General features: G+C 36.1%; 3 protein-coding genes across 4 annotated transcripts; 1 reads left to right on the top strand and 2 right to left on the bottom strand.

Moving 5' to 3' along the window:
* Positions 1–2495: 2495 nt before the first annotated feature.
* On the bottom strand, positions 2496–7787 carry LOC150053243 (olfactory receptor 5P6-like). Of its 2 annotated transcripts, none has more exons than XM_090348993.1 (2): positions 7539–7787; positions 2496–3191 (listed from the first exon to the last, which is right to left on the bottom strand). In XM_090348993.1, exons 1-2 carry the CDS (start codon positions 7785–7787, stop codon positions 2496–2498), a joined length of 945 nt encoding a protein of 314 aa, XP_090205119.1. The 2 variants fall into 2 exon arrangements, with proteins under 2 accessions (XP_090205119.1, XP_090205118.1); XM_090348992.1 differs by having other exon boundaries at positions 2496–3183; positions 7531–7787.
* Positions 7788–14996: 7209 nt separating this feature from the next.
* Positions 14997–15942, bottom strand: LOC150053244 (olfactory receptor 5P6-like). The gene has a single exon (XM_090348994.1). The coding sequence runs from the start codon at positions 15939–15941 to the stop codon at positions 14997–14999; it is 945 nt and encodes a 314-aa protein (XP_090205120.1). The 5' UTR covers position 15942.
* A 7671-nt stretch (positions 15943–23613) lies between these two features.
* On the top strand, positions 23614–24561 carry LOC150053245 (olfactory receptor 5P76-like). The gene has a single exon (XM_090348995.1). It carries the CDS (start codon positions 23614–23616, stop codon positions 24559–24561), a length of 948 nt encoding a protein of 315 aa, XP_090205121.1.
* Positions 24562–25808: the final 1247 nt, after the last annotated feature.

The following is a 25808-nucleotide window of genomic DNA, read 5'->3' on the forward strand; positions in this document are numbered from 1 at the left end:
AAAAAAACGGAAAGACTTGGAAAGAAATTCTACTAATCAAAGTAAACCAGACCCAGCAAAACATAGGTTACATGGTCTCCCTCATTTGTGATAGCTAGAATGTTTCTATAAACCGAGAAGTAACACTATGGATGGAACAAAAGTACATTGGGACATGATATGTATACAATCCTTTAGGCATTCACACACAGTGAGACCAAAGGAAGATATTCTTATGAGAAGAACGCAGAGGTGCAATGTTTATGTGCATCTGATCATGCAAAATGATATTAATAGAAATTAACACCAGGAAATGGAAGCAAGAGGTTTTCTTTTTCTTTGTTGCTGATTTTGTTTTCATCTTGTTTATCTGTTTTAGGGAGAGGAAAGGGAGAGCACAGAAACGAAGGGACACATGGTGGATACATGCAGCAGTGGCACTCACTAGACACTATATTGAAAATTAACTATACAACTTGTGGGTGAGCATGGAAGGGGAAAACTGGAGAGAGCTAAGGAAAAGCGAAGGAAATGGTAACATTTTTTTTCAGAAAGATATGTACTCTATCTTACTTATGTAGCTGTAAACTCCCTGGACATGACCTTAGCAATAACAAGAAAAGCATTAAAATGAATCTTTAAAATGTTATACTAAGTAAAAGGAAACACATGCAAAAGATTATACTTCAGTTACACATATTATCCAGAGTAAGCAAAGCAAAAATAAACCATAATAGTGATTAGTGCTGCTAGAAACCTAAGAAGGGGAGGGAGGTGGTGGGTATGGAGTTTCTTGTTTGAGTTATGGAAATGTTATTAAACTAGATGTGGTTCATAGTTGTGAATGAACTATAAAAAAGCTGTATTGTGCATTTTCAAATCATTTAAAGGATGATACATATTTTGTGAATTTCTTCATGATGAAAAAGTCTCTTCGTGTATTTATCTGGATTCTCTTTCCTGTTCCATTTGTCTATGTGCCTGTTAATGCATATCAAATATTTTTAATTATGGTGGATATGTGAAAAACTCTCAACATAGACTACAGTAATTTCTCACATTTTATCAAAATTGCTTTATCTATTTCAATTGTCTCTCCACATGATACAAAACATCACGTTGGAATATTGCTACTATTTATGTTAGATTTAAAGTCACAAGAATTGTTCTTATTTATTTGTTTGTTTGTTTGTTTATTTTCACCAGTCCTGCCATTTGAACTCAGGGCCTTGGTACTGTCCCCGAATTTCCTCAAGGCTAATGCTCTACATTTCAGGCCTTTTCTGTGTATGTAGTACTGAGGAATCGAACCCAGAGCTTTGTGCATGCTAGGCAAGCACTCTACCACTAGGCCACACTCCTGGACCCTTATTTTTAATTTCTATTTTTTGCCAAACTTGGAACTTGAACTCAGGGCCAGAGCACTGTCAAGGATCTCCCTCTAGCGTTGAGCCCCAGAATCACTTCAGGCTTTTTCTGTGTGTGTGGTAAACAAGGCATCAAACTCAGGGCTTAGTGCACGCTACCACTAGACCATATGCCTGGCCTGGTATACAGTTAACCCAAACTAAGTACAATATGTATAATGGAGCTGAAGATATCAAATACTATATTCATAATGATGAGGCAAACAGACAATGAAGAACCATTTGTGGGGACACTGATATCGGAACAAAAATAAAAGGAAAATCACAGGAAAAATGCATGCCACCATTTAGTACACAGAAGAGTAAGGTACAAAAGCACATGGAAAAAGAGCAGTTACAAGAGAAAACCACCTGCATCTGTGTTTAGTATGAGCTACTGGACACAGATCTCTGTGAATATTTTGGATGGACACAGCCATAGGTTGCAGATAAAAACATAGGATCTTCTGACATGCCAGTGAGATAACTCAACCCATAGCCAAGCAGATAATCTTCCTGCATTAAAACATGCCCAATGTCTTTATTTTGGTATACTATTTTGGCATTTACTATGAGCATGCATGGCCCATCATAAGTACAATTATCAACTATTTTTCAGGATGATTTGCTGAAGAAAAATCACATATTCATAATAATTCATATTAACAGTAACATTAATTTATAGGACAAAGTGCTTTACCCTAAATATATGATAAAGAATTGCATGAAAGAGGAAAAACAATATGATTGGGAAGGGTAGGAGGAAAGGAAGTGTGACAAAAACATGAGAAGGTGCATCAATGTTCAAGAAGTAGTGTACCTACTACCTGACATCTGTAACTGTAACCCCAATAATAAAATACAATTTAAAAAATGGCTTGAAAATCTTTTATGGGGAGAAATGATATTCTACATTATAAATTAAGTTTATTAAAGTGCACTCATGATTAACCTATGATGTACTAGCTAATATCTGAAAATTCACTCTCCACGTTTTTATATATGGTCTACATCAGAATTTTACTTTTAGAATTTTGGCCACAGAGTATTAATTTTGCTGTCATTTGAATAGGATTTGTCATTATATACAATTTTGTGAACTAACAGATGCTAAGAAAATATTTTCCTACCAAGCTGTCTTTTCAATGCTTCCTTAATATCCTTGTTTCTGAGGCTGTAGATGAGGGGGTTCAACATGGGGATCACCACCATGTAGAACACAGATATCACCTTGTTCTGGTCAGTGGAGTACATAGACTTGGGCAGCACATAGATGAATGTTACGGTCCCATAGTAGAGCGTGACGGCAGTGAGGTGGGAGGTGCAGGTGGAGAAGGCCTTGTGGCGACCCTCAGTGGAGCGCATCTTCAGGATGGTGAGGAGGATGTACAGGTATGAGAAGACTATGACCAGCACTGTGAACAGAATCAAAGAGCCAGCAGAAATTGAGGCAACAGCTGTGAGGACACTGACATCAGAGCAGGATAGCTCAATTAAAGGAGCAAAGTCACAGAAGAAATGATTGATTCTATTGGATCCACAGAAAGATAAAAGATAGAAGCAAATGGCAAAAGCGCAACCATTGAGTAAACCCCCTGCATAAGCCACCATGATCAGCTGGACACAGACTTGGGTGGACATTTTGATGGAATACAGCAGTGGGTTGCAGATGGCCATGAAGCGATCATAGGCCATGACAGCCAGAAGGAAGCACTCAGCTGCCCCAAAGACAGCAGTTGTGCCAAGCTGGAAGGCACATCCATGGTAAGAGATGGTATTTTGTTCCACAAGGAAGTTAGTGAGCATGTTGGGTGTCACAGAGGATGAGAAGATTATGTCAGTAAATGCTAAATGGCTGAGAAAAAAATACATGGGATGGTGGACCAGAGAAGAAAGACTGATAAGGAGAATTGTGCAGAGATTTCCAGATACGGTCACCAGGTAGATGCAGAGGATGATGATGAAGAGGAAGACTTGAAGGACTGGGTCATGTGTTAAGCCCAATAGGATGAACTCTGTCACTGCAGTGTGGTTCTCATCCGCCAGGGAATCCATCAGTGAAGACAGCTGCTGCCAGACAAAGCTGTGATGGAAAGCTGATATGAATGTACCATATACGTGCAGTTATGTTCTGAGTAACATGTACATGCACTTGTTACAAACAAATATATTACCGTTTTTACTCTAGAAATTCAGTTTGTACATTTATACTTAATGACTCTTTTTCATGAAAGTTTAAACAGAAACACTAAAATTAAGTTAACAGATGTGTCCTTGACCTTCTATATATTAACATTTATACAGTTCTTTTTCTTTAAGATTCAAAAATATGTGAATTGCCAGGTGCCAATGGCTCATGCCTGTAATCCTAGCTACTCAGGAGGCTGAGACCACGGATTGCAATTTGAAGCCAACCTGGACAGGAAAGTCTATGAGACATTTATCTCCAATTAACCGCTAGAGAAAATCAGAAGTGATGATGTGGTTCAAATTGATGAAGAGCTATCCTTGAGATGAAGAGCTCAGTGATTGTGCCAGGTTCAGAATTCAAGGCTCACCACTGACCCCCCCCCCAAATATAAGCAAACAAGCAAAGAAAATGTTTTCTTAATAGAAAAGCAAGAAATAGAAAGGAATGCATATTAAAGTCATAAAAAGTTAATTGTAAATTTATGAAGTTTAAAAAATTTCTTTTTTCTCTCAGATCATTTCAAATAGCAACCTCATTTCTCTTCAACTCATCATGTTACTAACACTTTAGAACACAAATGTTCTAGTTTATTTGTGCAAACAATGTATTTGCAAATAGATTATGGGAGTGTTATATCATTAAGTGTTATTATCTTCAGTAGCACAATGCAGAATAAAGTTTCAGTATACAAAATTAAGTGTACTTATGTTTATCAAGCTAGAGGTGAGTTTGAATCTCATTGCCCAATATTTTGAATTTTGAAAATTTGAATATTGGCTTGTTCTTGTAGTAATGGATCTTTCAAGAAATAGACAAATAAGTATTTCTGAGAGATATTTACAGGGAATATGCCCTAAAAGACTTTGAAAGCTAGTGACAATATTAGCATTGAGGCTGAATGTTAGGTTTACATAAAATTAAAGACTATCTGAGTCCCTGATCATATGGTTACATGAATAAGAAATTTGGGAAGAGTGAATAATGCCATTTATTTCCATAAATGTTCCTATAATAAGTTAACTCAACTCTAAAGTGTTAGTTTTTGATAGTTGAGAGCTTGATTTGAACTTCTCTAATTCTCAACTAGGTCATATAAATTAGATAAATTTTTGGATTGTTATTTTTCTCTGGTGCAAGAGGGAAATTGAGAAAAAAGATTTATTCTTAGAAGTCAACCTTACCTCTTGAAATAAGAATATACTCATCTTACAGTAAAAAAAATTCCCACAAATTATTATGATTATATACCAGCTCCTCTGCCTTTTGTTATTTGACTTTGGTAATAAACATTAGAAGTCTAGAGATTCACATGTGCATTCAAATATACCAGTGATCATTATCACATTCTCAAGTGAATAATGAGCAGCTTATTTCACATAAACAGAAGTAATCTTCAAGGACTCTGTCAATCCTCAAGTGTAATAATTCCTTTTTCAGTTATCATGATTATTTGAAGTACACTAATACAATGATCTCATTGCCAAATAATTGTTCTTAATTTACTTAGATATTTCATGGCCACGCATACTAAGATCCAAAATGGAATGCCAGCAGTTCTTCCTCAAAACATTTGATTGTCTTAGCAGTACTTCACAGTTATCGGTGGGAAACAACTCTATTCACTACTTTGAGAAATACGGCAGAAATGATATATAAAGTTGAATGTTACACAGTTAAGATGTCCATATGATCCTTATAGCATAGGGCATAAGATAAAAATTTGGAAATAATGTACACAATTGTGAGAGAAAGGTGGTTTAGATGACTTACAAGTGAGACTTAGTCTTCTCAATGTGTTCGACATTGGTTCATGTCTTGCATGATTTGATGGAAGATGAATGGATGAGAATTGGCTATAATCTGAAGTTTCAACCTAACTTGTTTGTAAACTGTAATTTTGTAAACTTCTATTCCACATTTCTCACATTTCCATGATACACGAAGTAGACAAGAAATAGAACTAACCAATTTTCATTCAAAGCTTCATTTGCCAAATATTATGCTTCCCTTTTGTATGTATTATCTTCTCTCTTCCTAATAATTCATACTTATTCCCTTTGTCCTATTTCATAAGAGTAGAAAGATGAAACTGTGATCATTGAAAGGGTCAGAGGACAGTAGTTGGGAAGAGATAATCAACTGTAATTTGGAAGCACGTAAATGCTAAGGAACTGCGGGGATAGTGAAACCTACCAGAAATGGGAAAATAATCAAAATGAAAATAAAAAACCAAAATCAGAGTCCAATAAAAAGTTGATTAACAATTTGCCATATGTGAATTTCTGTAAGAGGCATTTAAGAGCATCAGCTGGAATTTGAAAGGCTTGAACAGAAGCATGCACACGTACATACACATATCCACATGCATACACTCATGCACACTCCTAGACACTACCAAGTCACACTGGTCAGTTTTGAATAGAAGGAAAATCTAGCATTTCCACCAGCATCAATAAAACTGGAAGACATTACATTAGGTAAAATAAGTTTATTTACAATAAGACACCAAAGGAGGGTACTGCAGAAGAGGAACACAAAGGCCCAATGCCTAGGTGCATCTGCCCATCTAAAACAATTGTTTTCAAAATGAACCCCATAAAATGGAAACAAGAGGTTCTCTTCGTTGCTTGTTTTGTTTTGTTTTCTTTCTGTCTTGTTTGGTCATTTATCTGTTTTGGGTGGGATAAGGTCAGAGCACAGAAATGGAAGGGAAAAGCGTGAACAAACGCAGCAGTGGTTCTCATTAGAAAATGGAAAATGGAAATAGAAATAGAAATGGAAATAGAAAGTAGAAAATGGAAAAATGAAGGAGCGTAAAGGTGACGGTGTCCTACCAACCTGTCTCTTCAGAGCCTCCTTAATATCTTTGTTCTGACACTGGAGATACAGGATTCAACATACACATGCATAGTTTTCTACTGAATGAGCAGAAAAGAGAGACACAGATTTTATGGAAATGTATTATGCAATTTGTTGGCCTGCAAGTCTGTATGTACGAGCAGGTAAGAAGATTGAACATACAGGCCAGAATAGCTGTTGAATTTTGGATACCAAAGCCAGACTGGAAGTAAAAACACAGACAAAAATTTTACAGGTACACAGAGAACAGTCTAACTAAAATATAAATAGAGGAGATAGCAAGAGGATACCTCTTGTTTCCATTTCATGGGGTTCATTTTGAAAACAAAACAAAAGAAAACCAATGAGGAAACAGCTGTGAGGAGGACAGAACTTAAGAAGCAAAACTTACTGCAAAAGTGATTGCCTCCATTTAGTGCACAGATGAGTAAGTATAGAAGCACACAGAGAGGGAGCAGCTACTGAAAAACAAAAACAAAAGAAAACTAAACACCTGCAGGGTCAGAAGTGGCCTAGTGGTAGAGTAATTGCCTAGCATGCATGAAACCTTGGGTTTGATTCCTCTATACCACAATACACACAAAAAAGCCAGAAGTGGTGCTGTGGCTCACATGGTAGAGCTCTAGACTTGAGAAAGCCTAAAGAGAGTGCTCAGGCCCTGAGTTCAAGCCCCAGGACTAGAAACAATAGGAGGTACTAGAAACAGACCTTTAGTAATATTTCAGCTGAATACAGAATTAAATTGCAGATGACAACAAAGTGATCTTCTGACATGACATTGAGATGACTAAATCCAATCTGTTGCATCTAGCACACAAGATAATCTTACTGAAATAAAATATGTATAATATGTGTATGTCTTACTTTATCATTTGCTACCAGAATACATATCTAATCACCATTAGAGCTTTCCATCATTTTTCAAGATGTTACTGTTGAAAACCACACACTCTCTTTTCTTCTTTTGCTATTTTTAGTGTCTTTAAGTAGTTGTACAGAGGAGTTCCCATTTAGCAAAGCAGTTTATGAATACAATGTGTCTTCATTAATGTCACCCTTCTCTTCAACATTCTCACTCATCACTCCCCTACTCATACGAGCATGTTGGGTGTGACAGAGGATGAATAGACTATGTCAGTAAAGGCTAAATGGCTGAGGAAAAAGTACATGGGGTGGTGGAGCTGAGTGGAGACTCTGATGAGAAGAATTGTGCAGAGATTTCCAGATACAGTCACCAGGTAGATGCAGAGGATGATGATGAAGAGGAAGACTCGAAGGACTGGATCATGTGTTAAGCCCAACAGAATGAACTCTGTCACTGCAGTGTGGTTCCCATCCCCCAGGGAATCCATCAGACCATGGAGCTGCTGCCAGACAAAGCTGTGATGGAAAGCTGATATGAATATACCATAAATATGTAGTTACACATTTTGATGCACACATGCATGCATTTATTACAAATACATTAATTATATTTTTTCTATAGAATTTCAGAATTTGGGGCTGAGAGTGTGCTCTAGTGATAGAGTGCTTGCCTGGAATGCATAAAGCTCTAGGTCCAATTCCTCAGTACCACATAAACAGAAAAAGCCTGATGTGGTGCTGTGGCTCAAGTGGTAAAGCACTAACTAGGAGAAAGCTCAAAGACAGTGACCAGGCCCTGAGTTCAAGCCTAGGACTGGCAAAAAGTACTTTCAGGGATTTTGCATATATATTGAATATATCTACTTCAAATATGTATACCAGGAACACTAAAATTAGCTGCAAATAATTTGTCTTTGGGCTTCTATATGTGTGGCAATATATGTTGAGAGCCTTATCCTAAATATTAAAAAATATGAGAATTATTGAAATGACAATAGGGATTAGTGATAAAAAAGGGTTTCGTATGCATACCAAAACACAATTAAATGTGTAAATAAAAATTTGGAAGTAATGACTTCAATGAAAATTAATATTTATCAATTACTTAGTAAATTAACACCTAAAAGATTTAAATTTATATATGCATATATGTATATATATATTATATATATATACTCTTTAATTTCGATTAAACTTAAGGATTTTTATATCTCCATTTTGTAGTTGAACAATTGTTAAGCAACATCCCTAAGATTTCATAGAAAGTACTAGAATCACCATATGAACCTCAGGCAGATTAACTCAGCCCATTTCTTCAGTAACCACATTGTAGATTAAATAATAGCTGCAATGAACTAAATAATCATTACAGTAAAGTTGAATAAACATAAAAACTGGAAGTATTGGGCTAGTTTTTCAGCATTTTAATCTGTTCACTCTACCAAAAAATTCTTCATTTATCACTTAGTTTGCAAAGTCTATTGTTAAAAGAAGGTCTTGTTTGAAGACCAGGTTTTATTTTTTTCACATATTTTTATTGCAATTAATAGAAGGTTACATTATATTCAGATATAAAGTGCATTACTTCACAAACATTGATACCCTTTCTCATGTTTTGGTCCCCATTTCCCACCCACACCCCCACCCCTCATCTTGTTTTCCCCCCTTCCCTATCCAATATCAAATAACCAAATATGCATATATACAATATATCAGATAACAAGGTGAAATATTGTAACAATATGAGGTAACTAAGGGACAGCAAAAGAGATGGGAGATAACATAGTACATTAAGGACAACAATCAATCATTATATGGCTTTTGTTTCTATATCCTGCAGGGCCTTTCATTTAGCATCATACTGTATGGCCTTATGCATCTAGGTTTTGTTCTATTGTAAATCTCTGCTAGGAGAGCACATGGTTTCTACTGATTATGATAAGTGAGGGAAACCATTGAGCCTGTGTTCCTTTGAGTCTGGCTTACTTCACTTTATATGATTTTCTCTATTTACTTACCAATGGGGCAGTGTCGTTCTTTCTGACAGCAGCACAGAATTCCATTGTGTATAAATACCACATCTTGTTGATCCACTCATCAACTGAGGGACATCTGGGTTGGTTCCATATTTTTGCTATGGTAAATAGTGCTGCAACAAACATCGTTGTGCTAGTGGATTTAGTATGTCCTTGTTTCTGGACAATTGGGTAAATGCTGAGTAGTTGAAGACCAGGTTTTAAGATGGGAAACACATTTTCTGTATAGAAAAAAATAGAAACAGATAGGAACTCAAAGTTATAAATGAAGTTACTAATTGTAAATTTACCAAGTGTTTTTAATATTTCCATTTGCTTTCTTGTAATATTTCAAATGCCAACCTAATTACTCTAAAATACTTAGAACATGAAAAGTGGTCTATTTCCTGAATGCTACAATACTTTCTAATTGGACTTTTATAGCTTGATATTATCTAGCTGGATCACATATGTAATTCTAGCCACTCAGGAAGCTGAAATCTGAGGATTACAGTTCTAAGGTAGACCAGGTAGGAAACTACCCCAAAAAGTCAAATGAGGCACTGTGGCTCAAGTGGTAGAGTGCTCACCTTGAACAAAAAATGAAGCTCAAATACAGTGCCCAGGCCAAGACTTCAAGTCCCACAACTAGGAAAAATTAATATTATCTTCAATAGTACAATAGGGAATAAAATTTCAGCACACAGAATTCAGAAGTTGACCCAGGTTTATCAAGCTTGAGGTTAGTTTGAACTTGATTACCCAACAGTTTGTATTTAAAACGTTGGTTTTGACCAACATATCTGGTTCCTGTAATAATAGAGCACTCAACCAAAAGACAAAGTAAGTTCTTCCACAGGGTATTACTCAGAACAAGTTCTAAAAACCTTTGAAAACTAGTGAATATATGAGCATTGAGGTTAAAATCTAAATTGGTTAAAGACTATCTGAGATCCTGATCATATGGGTGGATGAATAAGGAATAGAGGAAAACTGAATTATGCCTATTTATTTCCATGAATTTTCCTATAAAATTATGATGACTCAGCAAAAGTGCTTTGGAGGGGAGGTAATAGAGAGGTTGATTCGACTCTCTCTGATTCTCAATTAACAGTTATAAATTAGATAAATTTTTGGAATGTTGCAAAGAAGAAAATTGATCAAACAGCTTTACTCACAGACTTCAACCTTACCTTTTGAAATAAGAATTCACTCATCTTACAGTAATAGAAATGAAAAATTATTATGATTATGTCCCAGCTCTTGTGCCTTTTATTATTTGACTTAGGTGATAAACAGAGATTCATATGTGCATTAAAAAGTATCACTGAATATGATCACAATTCTCAAGTGAATCATGAACAGTTTGTTTCACATAAACACAAGTAATCTACAAGGACTCTGTCAATCCTCAAGTGTAATTTCTTTTCACATATTAGTCATTTTCATTTCATGATTATTTGGAGTACATTATTACAGTGATCTAATGTCTAAATATTTGTTCTTTGTTAACTTTGATATATCAGGGCAAATCATATACCAAACAGCAAATATAAAATGGTATACCTACAAGTCTTCCTCTCAACATGTTTGTTTTGTTACTTTACAGTAATCTATGTAAAATGATTTCACTAGGTTCTTTGAGGATTATAGGAGACTATACGTAACATTGAATTTTAGGCGATTATTTAAAATGAACACATGATCTTTATAGCCAAATGTATAAAATAAAAGTTTGAAAATTGACAACAATGAGGGAAAAGTGTTGTTGGATGACTTCTAAATGAGACAATCTTCTCAGTGTTAGCCACTGGTTAAGGGCATGCATGATGTGATTGAAAATGACTGAATGATGATGATCCTTAACCTAAAGATTTAATCTAACTTGTTTACAAACTAATTGTATAAACTATTTCATATGTCCTGTGTTCCCATGATAAAAGAACATGTCAGGATAGAACTAGCCAATTTCCCTTCAAAGCACTATGCTTCCTCTTTGCCTGCATTATCTTCTTTGACGATTCAGGAGTGAACTATCCTCATGGCCCTATTTAATAGAAGTAGAAACTGATGATTTGAAGGGTCAGATGGGAAGAGATACCAAATGTAAATTTAGTGTTACTTAAATGAAGAAACTGCAGAAAGGATGAAACCTACCACAAATGGGAAAAAAATCCAGTATCCAAATGGATAATTGAGTGAAATATTCACAATTATGTGTGAGTCCCTCTAAGAGGAACCCTTTAAGAATATCAGCTGGAATTTAAGACTTGAGCACACACACACACACACACACACACACACACACACACACACACACACATACAGTATCCAGCATTATATTCATTGGAAAATAACAGAATTCTATTTTTTTCAGCAACTTGGGGCCCCTGTCACTCCTTATAATCAGTGTTTTCCTGGAAGACCAAACAGACAATGAAGCAAGCAAAAGGAATAATAGGGGGAAAGACTGGAAAAGGAAGAAGCAAAATACTTGAATTTATAGACAGCCTACAGGTAAACATATTGCATTTGGACAACACCATTACTGGAGCAAATTATTGAAAACTAAAAAATGAAAACTCACAATAGATTAGAAAAATCTACTTAAAGAAAGCCAGATATAATCTTTAAATGTATAGAATCCTGATTAGAGACTTTGAGAACCTCAAAATTAGGATTTGTGGTTCATGCGCTAAAGCAAAAAAAATGCTTTTCTCAGTTGAAAATATTCTCTACAGCATTTATCTCAAGAAAATTTTATCATTTGGATACATATCCTTGCAACATTATGAATTTTCTTGTGGTAAGAAAGAGAGACATCTTGAGTTCCAGGCAATCCCAGTGCAAGCAGATATTGAGTCAACTCTGAATGTCACCAGTAAGCAAGATTTATAATCTACTTTCCTTCATCCATTGAAATGGTATCAAAAAATAAAGGTTGGAAGGCACAAGAAAACATCTGGATATATGTGTGTTTTATAGAATCGAATTATATATAGTATATCATTAAGTAGAATGTAGAAAATGTCAGAGTATGATTCCATTTTAAGGTGAGAATATAGAACAATATCTGCAAGTAACAAGAATAAATTACAGCACATGAATGATTGTATCATGGTATGCAGACACAATTCTATTTTGAGGATGTCTTATTTTAATGGTGTATATTAAATAAGAAAACATTAAAACTAAAATAAGCAGATCATGTATTTAAAAAAAAAAACCTGATATCTGCTGGTACTTACAAATCATATAGTAATCCTAACAGGCTGAGTGTAGACGTCTGTGGTTAACCCTTTGTGTGCTGAGTGTAGAACCCACTGTCATTAATGGAGAGCAGCGCTACTTCACACAGAAAATCAGAGATCTTGGAAAGCCTTCTTGTCTCACTGAAGAATTTTGCACCTTACAAAGTGGACGAACCCAAGAGAATGTTCTTCAGTGCTGTTAGGAGCAGTTCAATATGCTGGCTTACTGAGCATTTCATTAGTGCTAGATACTATACTAATACAATAGTGTCTGATGGCTGAACATGCTACCTTGTACAAATCTGCACATATATTTCTGTGGAAGTGCTGCACTTAGGCCTACCATAAGTAAAATGAGCATCGAAGGGTGCTTTCCCTAGACAGTGTTATATGATACTTTCTAGAAGAAGAATTAGTGACAGATGACACCCACTGGAAATAGTTTACAGAGAGCTATCACTTCCACTGAGGTATACTTTATCTAGGAGGGAACTTCAGAAAGACTGTGACAGAAAGAACAGATGAACTGGAACCTTCAACAAGAACATAAAGTGTAACTTTAAGATTCCTATCTAGGAGACAATGAAAATATGTACGAGAAGAGGAAGAAAATTTGAGCCATTTTTAATAGAAAAGTTGAATTAAAAAAATACAATTTTAGGGTAAGGAGTTTGGCCTATTGATAGAGTGCTTGCCTAGCATGCACAAAGACCCAGGTTCAATTCCTCGGTACCACATACATAGAAAAAAGCCAGAAGTGGTGCTGAGGCTCTAGCCTTGAGAAAACCCAAGGACAGTGCTCAAGCCCTGAGCTCAAGCCCAGACTGGCAAAAAAAAAAATACTGTTTTAAAAAATAGGAGAGACTGCTGCTGATTGGGTGAGGAGGGACTGGAGAGAAGGGTCAGTCATTTCATCAGTGTCTGCTTCTGAACCTAGGCAAACAGGGTACTGTTTTTCCATTAATGCTTGTCTGAAATGTGGCCCAAGGATATTCTCTGTTGTCAAGATCACCCCTTTTTTCAGTTTTCAGCTGTGTGTTTGTGTGAAGATTGCCAAAGTGGTCATAGGCCACAAGCACCAGATATGCTGTTTAATCTGCTCGCGTTCACAGAGATAACCTCACTGTAAGAAAAAAATATTGCCAAAATTTTAATTGTGTGATCTACATTATTTTAATCAGAATATACACCCAATCACCTGTCATAACTATAGGTGCCTCATATATTTCAGGAGAATCTGGATTTGAAAAAAGCACAGATTTATGTTTTTAATATTTCAATTTCTTGCAACAATAGCATGAAAATATATATTGCAAGACAATCTGGGAGAGAGGATGATTGGAGGACTGTGGTTCAGGCTACATTATAGTCCAAGCTGCCCTGAGAGTCAAGCTTGACATTTGACTGAGCATTGAGGCATCTGCCTGTCACATGCTGATATGGCAAATGAAAGGGGGAGAAATTGCAGTCCAGGTTGGCCAAAGCATAATGTGTCGCCTTATCTCAAAAATAAACAACCACCCAGCCTGATAGGCAGGCGCTTAGATTATTAGTGAGGGTGGTAGTGCACCTGGCACTGGAGGCTTTCCCCCTGGATGTGAACTAAACTTCCAGCTTTCTGCTCATGCCCTTACCTTGGAGAGACAGATGAACAGTGAATCCACAGTTGGCCCACAATGAACTGGAAGGAGTAAAAATGTACCAGAGGAAAAAACTGGAAGCAAAACAACAGAAACTAGAAGCTGAAAAGAAGAAGCAATCAGAGAAGAATGACAACTGAAGATTTTGCTATTTGAGCAGCATCTGGAGTAAATTCCAGCTATGAAGAAAGAGGAGAAAAATTTAGCACTTCCTTAATGCTAGGTCAGAGAATAAGGTTTTAAACACATACCTTTAACTTAAATTGATGTGTTTTTATTAAAAGTTTTTATTAAAACTGGGTTTTTACATCTTATTTCAGATGACAAGTTCCGCAGTCAAGTATCCAATAAAAGAAATCACTAGATGCAATCACTGGCACATAAATTTAAGAATATAATTTTAAAAATAAACAACCAAAAAGGGACTACTGGATTGTTCAAGTAGTAGAGAATCTGTCTAGCACACAAATGAGTGCAAATTTTGAATTCATATCCCAGTATTCAATGTGTGTGTCCATGACATATAGCTAAAGAATGATTTTCAGTGTATTATTTTTACAACTATTTTGTTACTGTTAACTATACATTTACCTTAACTCACTCTCAACTTATGACTATTTTTCTTGAAATAAGAAACTGGCCCTCTACCCTGACAAAAATCTCATCTATGGTAGATTATTTGTTAATAGATACAATTCAACCACTGACTGTAGGTCAGTTAGAGAGTGCTGTAGTTAGAGAGTTTTGTTACTGATAGCCAAGAAAATTAATAGATGTCTTTATGAGAATTTTTAGGAAAGTGTTTGCCTACCAATTTGCCTCTTCAGAGCCTCCTTAATATCTTTGTTTCTCACACTGTAGATGCAGGGATTCAGCATGGGAATGACTACAGTGTAGAAGACAGACATCACCTTGTTCTGGTCAGTAGAGAACACAGACTTGGGCATCACATAAATGACCAAAGTAGTCCCATAGAGCAGACTGATGGCAGTGAGGTGGGAGGTGCAGGTGGAGAAGGCCTTGTGGCGGCCCTCGGTGGAGCGCATCTTCAGGATGGTGATGAAGATGTAGATGTAGGAGACAAGTATGACAATGGCTGTGGACAAAATGACAAAGCCAGCTGTAAATGAAGGGACCACGGCAGGGACACTGATGTCAGAACAGGAGAGCTCAAGTAAAGGAGCAAAATCACAGAAAAAGTGATTGACTCTGTTTGATCCACAGAAGTCCAAATTATAGAAGCAAATAGCAAAAGAACAACAATTGAGAAAACCACCTGTATAAGTCACTATGAGCAGCTGCACACAAGCTCGTGTGGACATTTTGGTGGAATACAGCAGTGGGTCACAGATGGCCACAAAGCGATCATAGGCCATGGAAGCCAGAAGAAAACACTCAACTGACCCAAAGAAAGCAGTTGAACCCAGTTGGGTGACACACCCAAAGTAGAAGATTGTATTTCTCTCCACAAGGAAATTAACCAACATGTTTGGTGTGACAGAAGATGAGAAGCCTATGTCTGCAAATGCCAAATTGCTCAGAAAAAAGTACATGGGGTGGTGGAGCTGAGTGGAGACTCTGATGAGCAGGATTGTGCAGAGATTTCCAGATACGGTCACCAGATAGATGCACAGAATGATGATGAAGAGGAAGACTCGAAGGACTGGATCATGTGTTAAGCCCAATAGAATGAACTCTGTCACTGCAGTGTGGTTCCCATCCCCCAGGGAATCCATCAGAAACCTGTGATAAAAATATAGTATGAGAGAATTGCAATTATGACGGTTTCATGGTCATTAATATAGACATGACACAATTTTAAGCAAGTGCATCATTCAAAAATTTGAGAAATTATTGGATTTCTGCTCTACAGTTTCAGAATTTATACATTAACATTGTAATGCCTCTACTTAAAGCAAACCTTTGAAGAAACATTGGATATTTTCTTCAAATGATGTGTCCCTTTTACTTGTAAATATAATATGAAATATACCTATATATCTTCTATAAAAGATATTCCCCCACTGTTTGGTATTGTAAAAGTGTCTGTACAATTGTAGATCTCTATGAATACAGATAGATAAAGATATTCACTATATATGGTGCATACTGCCTTGTAGTGATATGTGTAATATTTTAGACCATTTTTACTACTAGCTCTCAGACCATTTCAAAGGTAGCAAATATATTAACTAAAAACAATTAAATATTTATCCTGAGTGCTAAGTTCAAATACTGATAAAAACCCATGTGCATTTCTGGCTCAAACCTGGATCAATGAGAAATTTTAGAAAACAGTTCATTTTGTTCTAATAATTTATGTGAACTCAACTAAAGTTTTTTGTTGGTTGACTTGATTCCAGGTGCCTTGTTACTTAGCTATGAGGGTTTATTCACACAGATATATTTTCACAGATTAAAGTTTTCTCTAGTAGTAAGTGCAATTAACAAGCTATATTTATCCATAGAATCCAATATCTTACCTTCTGAGAAAAGAATTCATTCATCTTACAATAAGAAAGACAAAGTTATGATTACATTGCAGCTCCTCTATCTTTTATGATTTGCTTTTGAGGATGAGCCTCTGAAGAGTCTAGTAAGTCACATGGAAATCAAATACACCGGGGATCATGATCACATCCTCAAGTGAGTGCTGAGCAGTTGATTTCACCTAGGCATTGGTAATCTTCAAGGACTCTGTCCTCAAGTGTGCCTTTTTTCCCCATGTAAGTATTAGTCACTTTTATTTGGTAATTGTTTGGAGTACCCGATAACAATGATCTCATAGCTAAATACTTGTTCTAACTTAACTTTGACATTTCATAAAGATAAGACGGTGCAAATATAAGCTGGAATACTTTCACTTGTCCACATCTGTTCTTTTATGCATGATTTTACAATGACAAGGGTCACTCCATATACTTTGAGGAATATGAGAGGAATAACATTTTTAAAGTATTTGAGATATATACCTGATCTTTATAGGCAAAGGTATAAAATAATAATTTGGTTATTATGTAGAGAACTGTGGGTGAAACATGACTTAGATGACTTCCAGTCAACAGCCATTCTCTCATAACACCTCAGGTGTTGGCCACTGGTTGATGGCTGGTTTGTATGAGGTGATGGAGGGTGGTAGAATGATAATCTTCACCTGGAGGTTCAACCTAACTTGCTCACAAACTGATTGCAGAAACTTCTACTTCACCTTCCTTCCCATGATACATTGGGATGGGGATCATGGATAGAGCGAATCAACTTTAATTCAAACTTTAATCTACCCTAGCACTCTGTTTTACCTTTGTGCATATTATCTTGTTCACTCTTGTCACTGATTCACCAGTAAAACATTAAACTAAAATGTCTCTATTTTCAGACAACATATATATAAATATAGTAAATTATGAGAGATGTTTAAAGCATAGCCCTAGGACCAATTTAGCAAGGTTATGGATGATATTATGATTAATATGTAAAATATGAGCCATATTTTAAGTTCTTAGAACAAGTGACTAAGAACTAAAAAGAGAAAACAGAAAATAAATTTTTAAATGACAGGAATAAGTTGCTGGAAAATTATCCGAGCTAAAATTTAAAGAAACTTGATTAGAGAAAATAAAGTTCTAAATAAATGAAGAGAGATAAAATGTCAGCCAGATAGAAGAAAAATATAAACCCAATGACTATGTAAAAGAACAAACTATAAAATAAAATTTACAACCAAATTATGGAGTAACAACTTATAGAATCGGATAATTCTAAAGTGTATATAGAAATAAAGTATATGGAGATGACTATTGGATGAAAAAGGGAAATGGCTTAAAAGAGAAAAACAAAATGGTGGTTTGCAACTAATAATTTGAAAATTACAAATCCTGTTTTGGTAATGGTGTACGTCTCCAGCTGGAGTTTTTCTTGTCAGGTCTGTTACTAAGAGTTCTAAGGACTATGAATATTTTTTGTCCTCTGGATGGCAGGACTACCTGCCATATTACCTTGGTTTCCATAGGTGGTGCTGGGACTCTGGACCACTTCAGGGTATGTACATGGTGTTTCCATAGACAGGTATGGCTTCTTAGGTGTCCCAGAGGACTTCATTGAATGTCTTCATGCAACTCAGTCATGCAATATTGTTGCAATGTGTGACATCGGCCAGATGCTGGACTTGAGTCTCAGGACTGCTTCAGGGTCTACAGAAGACATGAGTCTAAAATCTTCAGCATGTTTTTTGGAGTTACACTTGTGTATGTTTCTAGGAGTTTGGGTAGTGCTAGCTTATGCTGAGCATGTGCAAATTAAAGACACTGAAGCTGAGTAATAGGATAATTTGAGACCCACAATTCAGTAAGTTGATCAGCCTTGAAGGGAAAAAATATTTAGATGATTTTTCTAGTGAAGGACATATTTTTTGTGGTTGTTGAATCAGGCAGTCAAACGAGGAAAATGAGGTATAGGTATGATGCAAGATATAAAAAGATTTGAGTGGAGTCAAGCTGTAGGTGTATAAGAAAGAAATAACTTGGAGAATCAGTGCTTATTGGGATTTGTCAAAAGAGATGCAGGAATGAGAGTCCTAATGTTAACCTTAGGACATGCACAGGAAGGCGAGGTATTGGGGTGAACCGGAAAGTGTTTTTAAGTGGATAGTTTTCTGCCATCCTCATACTAAGTCTAATTAGCAGACAAGTTATTTGTTCTAAATGTGAGATTTCCTTCTGGGAAACCAAGAGCAATGCTTCAGTGTCCTTAAGAAGAGAAAGGAATTCCAAAGGTCAACATTGTATGTTGATGTCCCTGTGGGAATGGACAGCTACGTTTTAATGACTCACTTGGCTCCATTAAGTCATTTTCTGTACCACAAAGGCTTTTTCCTCAAAAAGACAAAAAGTAATAGTCCTAATAGGTTTGTCATATCTGGTCAAACACTTCTCTCTTTCCTGACACACACAAGCACAGTCATCTTCTTCCTCGTGGCTCAAATATAACAATGTTCTGGAGGAGTAGATCCGTCCAGGCACTCATATTGCAGAGTATTTGGTTTTCACTGCCCATAAAAATAAAAGTGGAAAAAATCTAGCTTCTACAATCCTGTTTGGAATTCAGCATCAGAAATTCTAATTCTAAAAGGTAAGTGTAGGAACGTGGGTTTTTGTTAAGATGAATTTCCATTTGTCCAAGAAGATATTGACAATAAAAGAAGTGCTTTCACCAATTTTTACATGGATCCCATGTAAAAACTATGCATTCACCAAGAGAGGATTTGTGCAACGGTCATTCTGGTACCCTCAGGTCAGTCTGCCCAGGGACCCCAAGAAGGATGGGTGGTTGTGGCAGCCCAGAACTTCTAGTTTGAGAAGGGGTGGATGTGGAAAGGAAGTCAGAAGAAACTGTCATACTTAAGAGTCCATTAGGTTCACAGTCTGATGCCCTTAGATGGCAAGTGACAAATGCATTGAAGGAAAAGGTACTTAACAGGTCAGAATCTCTGGCCCAGGTTAACATTCACAAATGCCAAAGCGTAGAATTCTAGGCCTTAAGTGTCCAATGGAGAGGAAGAACAGAACAGGTTGAAAAGCAAGCATGAGGTCATGTATTTACTTACTTGGATTTGGGGGGGGGGGAGAACTTTCTGACTTGCTAAAGGAAAAATAATATTTCTCATGAAAAATGAGTAACTGGTAATCTACCAATGCATTTTTATTTAAGTTTACAGCAACCTCTGGTATATAACCTAAAAGTCTGGGAATCTTACTGATATTTATTCATAAAACTTCTATATAGGGACAAGTCTTGCAGATTTACAAATGCCAATACTGAGAGTCAAAGCAATCAATTGTCATGTGTAAATTAATATAGCTGCCCAGTTTCAGGCCCAGGATTCTCTTGCTAACTCCAGTCTCAACAAATCTGCCACCAGCACAGATTGGCCCATGCCCATATGGTATCACAATGAAAGCACAGTTACACCCCACTAACCTCTGTTTCAGGGAGAAGAGAAAAAGAACAAAATCTGCTCAGTGCTGGCCCTCCTTGCTCAGATGCTAATAGAAAATTGTGTGTGAATATTTTGACGACTTGGCTTGTGTGGAAAATTAGAGTGTAATTTTAACATGGCTATTGAGTAAGTACAAAATTACGAATAAGGCAAATCATAGAGAGAATGTTTAGAAAAGCCATTGACAATGACTATGAAGCCCCATGAGTACCGTGCTAATGAATTTGGTTATGTTTCACACAATATTTCAGTTATGAAGATTAATCTGGCACACAGGAGATAGCTTATTGATAATACTAAGTAAAATGTAGATTAATGATGGAATATACAGCTGGGCATGGGTGACTAGTGCCTTTAAGCTTAGTTACTCTGGAGGTGGGCATTAAGAGGACTACAGTTCCAGGACAGCTTAGGGAAAGGCTCATGAAATCCCATTTCAAGCAATAGCTGGATGTGGTGGCTTATACTATTAGCTACACAGAAGGCTGAGATTGAGAAGCTCTTTCCAGATGAGCCCAAGTAAAAATGTCCACGACAGCCCATCTCAACAATAAAAGCAGCGTACTGTAGCACACATATGGATTCAGCCATGAAGAATACATGTATGGGAAAATCTAGTCCACATCAGTGAAGGGGTTAAAACAAGACCCTCTCTCAAAAACTGAGCAGAGCCAAAAAGGGCTAAAGGCATGGCTCACCTGGTAGAGCAGCTACTCAGCAAGTGTGAAGCCCTGAGTTCAAACACCAGTACAGCCCAAACAAATGGAACCTATAGTGAACATTAAAAAGAAACCTATCATTTATACCTTCAAATGAAAATAAACCAAAATGGATCGTGAGGATCCATTTAGCGTGAGGATAATTAAAGTTAAAGATTCCTAGGAGAGAATTTTCTTTAGTGGGTACCTAATATGCAAATACCAAAAGAAAGCACGTGCAAACAAGGGTTTGCCAGTCTGTAGACCTTACCTAAAGTGATTGTCATTGGCTGAACTTAAAGACAAGCAAAGATGTGCATGAGTGAAAATTTCAGATACTTAAATAATAATTCAAATATTTTTAAAAGATTATTTGACAGGAATGCTTTAAAATCATTGCAGTCTTCGATTTCTTTCATATCGATACACACACTTTTATTCATTTCCTTTAAAATCTATTATGGCTGCTGAATCATTTTTAATTCTTTCCTAAATAATGATAATTATATTTTCTCATTCATTCTGCCTTCTTTGGACTGCTTCACAACACAGGGACTTCGCCTTTTTCACAATATAGTAAATGTGCTGTGAACATTAACATGTTTAATCAAAAAGTATCAACAAATCAACAAATGGAGCAATTTTTGGTTTAATATTTACTTTAAGTCAGAGGGATAAAGCTACCAAAGCAAACAGAATATACTTCTTTGGAGTTACTGCCTAAATAAAAATAACTACGGATGCAATTGTTACTTAAATCGATCATTTTTGCCATATTATTTCCCAGCTGTGTAATCTAATTTGCAGATTTCTAGTTCTGGTAGTGAGGAGTTGTGAACAGCTGCATGTCTTTAAGAAATGCCAGTCATTTAAATTACACCATAATTACCTAGTGCCATATTATGTAGATTTCAAAAGTTCTGTTTCTTAGTAATTATAATGTAATGTGGTTCTTATATTAAAAATACTTGTATGTATACTGAAAAAATTTGGAGAGGAGAATCATTCTGGTACCTTTTAGAATAGTCTATACTTCATAAACCATATATAATGTTGAAAATAGAACTATTTTATGTTACACAATTCCTATTCTACAGAAGGAAGTGACTGATTTGAATGGATGTTCTCTTATTTTTTTTTTTGCCAGCCCTGGGCTTGAGCTCAGGGCCTGAGCATTGTCCTTGGACTTTCTCAAGGCTAGAGCTCTACCACTTGAGCCTCAGCATCACTTCCGGCTTTTTTTCTATATGTGGTACCGAGGAATCGAACCCGGGTCTTCATTCATGCTAGGCAAGCACTTTAACCACTAGGCCAAACTCCCGGGCCCCTCTTAATTTTGAGCCACATGTCCAGCATGCATATATATATTAATAAATATAGCAATACCTATTCCAAATATATAAAGATACTGAGTAATTTCACAGTAAGTGACCTCATTTACAATAAAAAGTTGAAATTCCTTTCTCATTAGATTATCAAGAATGTTTTAATTTTTCTCCTTTAAAAAGTTATACTTAACCAATAGACATGATGAAGAATGGAACAACCTGGATGAATGCTTTGCATATTAGCTTTCAGGGCACAGAAAACTACCGACTGTCCACTCATTGGTGGTTGTATTGGACTTTACATTAGTCATTAGTTACTATTATCATTATTAAGTTACACAAGGGATACATCAGTGGACGTTCTAGTGTTCCTATTATGATTTTACCACTTGCTATGTCACCTTCTCAAAGTTACATAATCCCTTTGATTCTATTAACATATTAAAATGATGACTAATTTATTTTTCTTTTTATTGTCAGGATAATGTATAGAGAGAGGGCTTACAGTTGCATTCATCAGGCAGTGAATACATTACTTATCGCACTAATATTGTTTTCTTCTAACATTTTTTCATTTAATCCTATTTCAAGTATATATACCATGAAACATATTTTATTCATATTTATACATGTACCTGCTATCCTAATGACTATGTGATTAATTTTTCATTGAACACTCTCAATTAAGCAGCACTATAGACATCAAATAAGACATAACAGTTGCATTATCTACAGTTTAAATTACCTGAATGACTAATATTATTTTAAGGAAAATGTAATTAACTTCATACATCTGTGTGCATCTATAAACAATCTTAGCAATATGCTTATCATTTAAAATGCATGCAATGAATATTAGTTATTCTGGAAAAACATTTTTACAAAATGTTGTAATACTCTTGATTTTCAGTACTCAGAGTACATTGTTTTACTTACCTGTCATATTTTTATTATTAAATTTTAAAGAAAAATAGCTCTTTGCAAGAGGAAACATTTTAAAATTTTAAAAAATATTTTTATTTTAATTAATAAAAGGGTTACATGATATTTGCCAGATAGAAGGTGCATTAATTCACATACATTGATACCCTTTCACATGTCTTGGTCCCCATTACTCTCCCCCTCACCCCCCACATTTTAGAATTGCCTAAAACCAATTGGTTTTAATATGTACTTGTATTTGACCCTTAGCCTAATTTTAATTATGTTCTAAAAACTAAGTGCCAGTGATTGTATATAGAGATTCCTTCCTTGAACACTCATTTGTTAAACATGTCATTTGAAATATGATGTATTTGGAAATTTTTGAATTGGCATTTCCTATATAATAAAACAAGTATAAATTCCCTTTACCAGAGGTTTGTTTTGACAACATCAATATTGTCTCATGGAGTCCCTGATGCATGAGAATCACACCACAGTGACTGAGTTCATGTTATTGGGCTTAACACATGATCCAGTCCTTCGAGTCTTCCTCTTCATCATCATCCTCTGCATCTACCTGGTGACCATATCTGGAAATCTCTGCACAATCCTGCTCATCAGAGTCTCCACTCAGCTCCACCACCCCATGTACTTTTTCCTCAGCCATTTAGCTTTTGCTGACATGGTCATTTCATCTTCTGTCACACCCAACATGCTGGTCAACTTTGTGGTGGAAAGAAATACAATCTCCTATCTTGGATGTGCCATCCAGCTGGGTACGGTTATTTTCTTTGGGACAGTAGAATGTTTTCTTCTGGCTTCCATGGCCTATGATCGCTTTGTGGCCATCTGTGATCCACTGCTGTATTCAACCAAAATGTCCACAAGAGTCTGTGTGCAGTTACTTGTGGTAACATACCTAGGGGGATTTCTGAATTCTTCCTCTTTTACCTTTTCCTTCTTTTCTTTACTCTTCTGTGGGCCAAATGGAGTCAATCACTTTTTCTGTGATTTTGCTCCTTTAGTGGAGCTCTCCTGTTCTGATGTCAGTGTCCCTGCCGTGGTTCCCTCATTTACGGCTGGCTCCATCCTTATGTTCACAGTGATTGTGATAGCCGTGTCCTACATCTACATCCTCATCACCATCCTGAAGATGCGTTCCACCGAGGGCCGCCACAAGGCCTTCTCCACCTGCACCTCCCACCTCACAGCAGTTGCTCTCTTCTATGGCACAGTTATGTTTATTTATATGTTGCCGAAGTCCAGCTACTCCACTGACCAGAACAAGGTGATATCTGTGTTCTATGTAGTGGTGATTCCTATGTTGAACCCCCTCATCTACAGTATCAGGAATAATGAGATTAAGGGGGCACTGAAGAGAGAGTTTTCCAGGAAAATATTTTCTCAGTAGTGTTTGTTACTTTGTAAAATGATATAATAATGATATCCCATAGAAATAATAATAATAATAATAAATGATATACAATTAGTATGGAAATTTTCAGTTAGTACATGAATTCAATTTTTAGGATGCATTTATATTTGAGGCTTCTAGTTATGTTAAATAAAACTATATTAAATTTGTAGTTAAGAGCAAAAATTGGTTGACATTAATAAAATATTGTGAACATGTTTTTTATGTATTTTTATTATAGTTAATAGAAGGATTACATTATATTCACCAGATAGAAGGTGCATTACATTGATACCCTTTCTCATGTCTTGGTCCCTATTTCCCTCTCCCACCCCTGCCCCTCATCTTGTTTTCCTCCCTTCCCTATCTGACATCAAATAACCAAATACACATATATACAATATATCAGATAACCAGGAGAAATACTGTAACAATATAAGCTAACCAAGGGACAGCAAAAGAGAGGAGAGATAACATAGTACATTAAGGACAACAATCACTCATTTTGTGAACATGTTTTTAACTCCATTTTCATGTGTTCTCAAAAATTGTTCTGTGCCATATGTTATAGTGTCTATGCAGTATGAAAAGGTAATGAAGAGAAAGGAATTCAAAGAAATAATAGCAGAAATGTTTCCTAATCTGGAGAAGGATACACATGTAAAAATAGAAATTGTCCAAACGTCACCAGTCAGATGCAACCAACTCTACTGTTAGACATAGGCAAGTTTCAAACCTTGAAGACAAAGCAGATAGAAAAAGGCACAAATAACACATAAGAGTGCTCTAACTTTCCTGACAGCAGTTTCATATGTGGAATATAATAAAGTTTATTTCATTGAAGGTACAAATAGAATGTGTGTTGTTGGAGCTAAGACGGTATGGGGAGAAAAGATATTGATTACTAATCTGTAGTTAGCTAGACAGAACTAAGAGAATAACCTTAAAAAAAAATAAGGGTGAGTTTAGTGATTTATCTTTCCTCATGAAAAGTTCAGTTTTTCTTTCAGTGGGCCAGTAAAGTCACCCTACAAATCCAAAGACACCTTCTTCACTCTGCCCTCTGCCATTCATAGGTATAAAACACAAACTGATTCTTTCCTCTCCCATTATTCATGGAAGGTCTAGAGTTCTGAAAAACTGGCATTTTTAATTGCTGCTTAACCTGGATTAGGCACAATGTCAATTCTTAGTTGCTTTTGTACTTCTCTTCACCTTTTGTCTTTTTGTCCTTTTACCTGTCC

This window comes from Megascapheus bottae, chromosome 16, assembly GCF_031878675.1.
Source record: "Megascapheus bottae isolate mThoBot1 chromosome 16, mThoBot2.hap1, whole genome shotgun sequence".
NCBI lineage: Eukaryota > Metazoa > Chordata > Mammalia > Rodentia > Geomyidae > Megascapheus > Megascapheus bottae.